Consider the following 5938-nt stretch of genomic DNA (forward strand, 5'->3'; position numbering starts at 1 on the left):
CAGTAATATGCTGTTCATTGAGAGTAGTTTAGCATTCTGTATTACTACTTTTTGCTACAGCATGGGCGTGGAAAGCATGTAGAAAACGAACCGTGACAGAGGGACGCAAAAAAAAAAAAAAGGGATCGTGTTCACCCTAACTGCTTCGATGTATGTTCAAAGGATAACGCACTAAAATGCTGTTCGTTGACAATAGTTTGACATTCTGTTAAGTCTATATTCCACACTCATCATTCTTAATTAGATCATTTTACAAGATCAAGTAAGGAACAAGTTAAATACTTAACTACACCCTGATATGTAAGGGGTGCAACCAATATCAAATACAGTTATACAGTTATATTCTTATCTACATAACCATACATAACCATAGGCGTGTACAGAATGCAACCGATGTCTGTTTATCTTTTCAGATGCGGTTAACCACAACTTCCTTATCTCCAGCTGCAGGAGGGTGGGGTACCCCCGGTGACCACGTGGGGGCCACGTGGAGACCACGTGGACCGGAAACCGGAAGGCGGGACTAAGGACTGAAAGGACGATTCTGATTGGCTGAAAAATGGACAAAGGGGGCGGGGCCACCTGTCAAATTAAGTTTGATGAAAGGTGGTATATACTATCTCTCTACTGGATGTTTTACATTTTCATATCACACTTGTGTCTCCTGCATATTGGACCCTAGTTAGTTGTGATGCTATATTTACTGTGCATGACATTTAAGGTGAGCACAGAGAAACAGTCAAACCGTGCATACATTGATCTGAATAGTGACAGTCAATCATCCAAGTGAAGTAACAATAAGCAAAAGACGCTTCTGAGTGGAGAAGTATCTGACAACATGCTTATACAGTAAGTTGTAATTTAAGTGATTTACTTTCAGAAATGTCACCATCATGTTTGAATCCATCCATCCATTATCCTGTGGAGGGTATAGTAGCAGGAGGTTTGTCAAACAGTAAGCAGGTATAACTGATTAGGGGCAGGAGTGTGGTTAAGTTCAGCTCAAGGAAAATGGGCACACATGTCAATGGGGGAAATAGATTCCACTTTCCTTAGAATCTACTCCTGGGTAACAGAATCTAACGCCAGCGAGGGAGGCCTGCTGAGAGACTGTCCCAGCTGGCGCTGGACAGGAAGAAGAACATGTCTTGGACAGACTGCCTGTTCATGACACAGCTAGCAAACCCACAGCACAACACCTCCTGTGTCATTATGTCAGTTCGCCAGAGAAGATGCAGTGTATCAGGGAACACTTCCTGTGTTTGTTGACTGCAAGCGATTTTCTACAGAATATTAAATATCATGATTTTGTTTGACTTGATGTCCAGTTAAACCTTTGCCACTGTGTGTTATTAGGGCTGTATCCCACACACAGGTTTTCTATACTGAAATAAAAGCTGACACTTGACAGTTCAATGAAGGATCCAGTAATTTATCTCAAACTGAATTAGCACAGAGGCCAAAAAACAAAATGTGTGTAACTATATATGTATGTAATTGTTTACAAACACATTTGAATAATGGATAATGAATAATAGCCTGAATTTGTTAAGATGCCACTTGACTGGATTATAAGGAACAGAAACCTCCACATAACTCTCTTTTTGCCTTCTATACCCACCACTGACTTCATCCGACTGATATACCTACAGGCTTTCAGGCTGACAACACAGACAACACGTCTGTGACAGCGGACTGGAGGAGCTGCTTCGATGGAGCCACAAGAACAGATTTATATGAATGTAGAGGAGCTGGGTGTCGTCTGCAGCACTGCAGGAGGGGGGACTGGTAGGTCTGTTAAATACCATATCATACAACATAGATTCTGATATACTGTAGAGCACGAGTTGTAGTTTTAAAACCATCAGTCTCAAACAACCAAAAACAGAAAATGGAATCACTCATACCTGTAAATACTGGGGATAGTTTTGTGTAACAAAACAATGATGATATCTAACCAACATGTGGGCATGAAGTATTCATCTCAGTAACAGGCCTTATATATTTTTTCAGTCTGGAACTGAAAGTTCAACACTGATTCATTTTAAGCAAAAATACCAAACATGAAGATCATTTGTCTTATACAATAGCACATAGAATTTTGTTTTGTATCGTTGGTCAGACAAAACGGGTACTTTGAAGAGTCACTTTGGGTTTTTGGAGAGAGACTAGTTATTTATTTTGAATAACTAAAGAACTGTTCAGCAGACTGTTGGTTGCAGCTTTATCCAGACACTTTGCAAACATATCTCACACACACACACCTACAAGTATAAACCAGTCAGGAAGAAACAATATCAAGAACCGAGAGTAGACAAAGGTAGTGTAGTTTGTTCCTCAGTGTGGTGCAGGTCACATTCAGCAGCTGTAATGTGGACAGACAGTGCACACGCACACACACACACACACACACACACACCTACAAGTATAAACCTCCTAAAGAAGGAAACATACACATTATGTGGAAGTAAAACCACCACAAGCCATTTTCATATCTGACACATAAAGACATATGATGCCTCATCATTTGGACATATGTGTCATTTCTAGACTATTTTATGATGACTATGTGTGTAGAGAATTGTTTAGTCTGGTGTGTGTGTTTGTTGTTTTGCAAAATATCACATATGTGCAGCTGCTCTACATTACAGAGTGTATTACAGTAGTCTAGTTACTGTATGTAAGCATATGGCAGTTTCACTACATCTCTGAGTATGACTTGGACATCTTTCCTTTGGTCACAAATATAATATTTCTTGCATAATAAATGAACAAATTAACAAAGCACATTTTTATTTGTGTGTCAGGAAGGCAATCTTCTTCAATTTTGCTTTTTCATTATTATAAATAGCATGTTCTTAAAATACAAATAAAATATCAATAATATGTTTTATTTTTTATTTATTTGTTTTCTCTTCTTTCTCTCTGTTGCATCACTTTTGACTGTATGTTTCTCTCTTTCTACATAGCTATGTAATGACAGTTTTACATCTATGTTTTCACAGCATGTTCACATATTGCACAGCATCTGTACATGTGCGTGTAATTATGTGTAATAGACTGAGACTCAAACCTGACTCTGGCCAAACACAGAGAAAGGTCCAAAGTTTAATAAACAAAGGTGGGGTCAGACATAGGCAAGCCGCCAGCGAAGCAACCAGAGCAACTAGGGAGTAAGAAGCAGCCCCCTGCCAAAAAAAAAAATCCCAAACTAAATAGACAACCTCTACACAATGACACAGGTCTTCATATCATATGTTTAGTGTATTATGCACTATGTACATAGTATTAGTGTTCTGCCTTGTAGCCACTTTGTGTTAGAAAGCATCAAAGTGCTTTTTGTAACTGGATGGTCATGTTTTGTCATTATAGTTTTGTACTGGGTGCATATACTTTAAACCAGTCTGAACCTCCATGCCATTCCCAGTACATGGACCTACGTATTTTACAGTTTGAAACTAAACAATGTCTACATTGTTTTTACGGTTTGAAACTAAACAATGTCTACATTGTAAACATTATACTATACATTCATAGAACGAAATGTTTGAATGATTGGTCTTGTAATGATGATGACAGCTTTTTTTGTCATTTTCAGTTCAGATATAAATTTAATTCCCATATAACAACTGGGAACATGAAGACTTTAATGTATCCTAACACTAAACTGTACACCTGCAGGAACCATTCCTGTGAGAACAGATGTTGTGGCCAGAGAGGAAACTGAAACCTGGTCATGTTCTAAAGTGGCTACACTTTGTCTGGGGCTGCTGTGTTTCCTCCTGCTGGTCATAGTCATAGGAGTCAGTGCACTGTGTGAGTATTCACAGAGAACAGAGGAAGTGGAAACATGAAGAGGTGAAGAGTGGTGAACAGTAGGTTACAGATGAAGCAAACTGTGGCATGAGCCTATGTTCTATGTTCCTTTTCTTTGCTCCCAGATAACAAACAGGTTCATCAGCTGTCCAGAGTCCTGGCCAATTACACAGCAGAGAAACACCAGCTCCTGGTCAGATACCAGAACTTAACTGATGAGAGAGACCAGTTACAAACCAGTTTCAACAGAGTGATGGAGAACACTGGTGAGGATTCTTCTCACAGACGCATGTATCAAAGAAAATGTCAGAAATTATATTTGATAAGGTTTGTCTGAGTGGGGCAGAACCTATAATACTAAATTTTAAAGAAGGTGGAAATATTCTGAATATAACCCCCAACTTCACCGCTTCATAAAAATGTGTTTAAAAAACTTGCATCTTTACATGTAGTGTGGTTTTGTTTCATGATTCCTTTGTACTGTGTACATTTGTTACCTGAGTGCTGAGGTTCATTCATCTGCCCGCCATCTCCGCTGATTTGTAAATATTGACTGGCTATCAAACAGGCCTGGCAGCAACGTATCGTTCTTCATGTTATGTGAGAAAAAGTAGAAGTAATATGTAGTTGAAATACAACAGCCCTGACTGGCTGTGATTGTTGATAGGTCTGTGGTATAATCTGTAAAGAGTGGCCTTTTTCTAAGACTTTTGTTAAAATCACAGCTTAATTTATTGATTATATTAATAGTTCACCAGTTCCTTAAACGAGTCCATCTGGTTGTGAGATAGGTAATCACCTGTTCACCCAGTCCTACATCTGCTTCCATTTCCTCACATACTCCACAACGTGACCACTGTGTCTCCTCAGGAACGTGCCCTAATGGGTGGAGGAGGTTTGGCTGCAAATGTTACTACTTTTCGACCACACTGGGCTCATGGCCTAACAGCAAACAGCAGTGTTCAAACCAAAGAGCAGACCTGGTAATCATTAACAGCCGGCAAGAAATGGTGAGGTTATCAATGGTTTATAGAAGCATACTGTATATCTACTGTATGTGTGCCTTCAGTGTGAAGTGATGATTTTTCCCCTGAAGGAGTTCCTGAATCAACTTGGAGCTCATTTGAAGTTTTGGATTGGATTAAGTCAAACACCCAGCCAATCTATGTGGGTGTGGACTGATGGAACATCACTTGGAACCGCGTAGGTGTTCAAGGATCATGTGTACCTTGAAATCCAATCATATTTACATACAAACACACACAATAAACATAATAAACATGAAGCCCATCTCAGTCCAATAGTAATACAGAAGAGTGAGGCATTCTGGTTGACGTGTCATCTCGTATCTTACAACAAGGATACTGATCAAACTTCTAGTTCTGTGTCTCAAAATAATGGTTTCAGTTAAGTTTCCTGTGTTCTGACTTTCCTTTCTGTCTTGTCCCTGTCTCTGTTTCCTTGGAATTGGAATGACTGTCTTTCTAGGCACTGGCAGAATGGAATCCCGATTTATTACCAGCACTATAGGACTCAGAGTTGTGCAGCTTTCAACAGCTTTCAAGCTGGAGGCTTTGAGCAGACAGTTAAGTCATGGAGCATGGAGCAGTGTACCCAGTACCTACGGTGGGTATGTGAAAGAGAAGCTGACATGCCCCTTTGATTCTGGTACACCTGCAAGTTTTAAGACATTATATTTGGGAGAAAGGACACTGTACATACCAAATGGTGAACTCTGACTAGAGGTACAGTTGTAGATGATTGTTACTAATAATGCAGATGATGATGAAGCATGTTTATCCCTATGACCAATGTTAGGTATTTTTAGTCAGATAGAAATTGGATAGATACTTTATGTATTAGAAATGTTTAGTGGCGATAGGATGTCTAGTTAGACTGTTAAATGCTTAGTCATGCTCATGAGTTTCTACAGGGTACATCTGGTCAAGGATAACTAGAGAGAAGAGTTGATGACTGTCAGCAGGCAGGGTGTTCAAAATTATTATTACGATGTGTATAACTGTAGCCTTAGCCATAATGTTCTTATGTTTAAGACACAACATGTACTAGAGGTCGTGAGAATGTTTTTAGCTACACACCACTTAACCAACAGACATACACA

At 39.3% G+C, this 5938-nt stretch overlaps 1 protein-coding gene across 1 annotated transcript; it reads left to right on the forward strand.

The window, feature by feature from the left end:
* Nucleotides 1-213: 213 nt before the first annotated feature.
* LOC109952112 (CD209 antigen-like protein E) lies at nt 214-5667 on the forward strand. Its single transcript, XM_020586987.1, has 7 exons — nt 214-606; nt 1653-1788; nt 3682-3816; nt 3942-4082; nt 4687-4826; nt 4913-5019; nt 5305-5667. Exons 2-7 carry the CDS (start codon nt 1713-1715, stop codon nt 5477-5479), a joined length of 774 nt encoding a protein of 257 aa, XP_020442643.1. The 5' UTR covers nt 214-606; nt 1653-1712; the 3' UTR covers nt 5480-5667.
* Nucleotides 5668-5938: the final 271 nt, after the last annotated feature.

Source organism: Monopterus albus, unplaced genomic scaffold, assembly GCF_001952655.1.
Source record: "Monopterus albus unplaced genomic scaffold, M_albus_1.0 scaffold433.1, whole genome shotgun sequence".
NCBI lineage: Eukaryota > Metazoa > Chordata > Actinopteri > Synbranchiformes > Synbranchidae > Monopterus > Monopterus albus.

Coding starts and splice junctions, on each gene's coding strand:
- LOC109952112 (XM_020586987.1), top strand. CDS start 1,713: ATGGAGCCACAAGAACAGATTTATATGAATGTAGAGGAGCTGGGTGTC. Junction 4,827..4,912: donor TTAACAGCCGGCAAGAAATG/GTGAGGTTATCA, acceptor TTTCCCCTGAAG/GAGTTCCTGAATCAACTTGG. Junction 5,020..5,304: donor GGAACATCACTTGGAACCGC/GTAGGTGTTCAA, acceptor CTGTCTTTCTAG/GCACTGGCAGAATGGAATCC.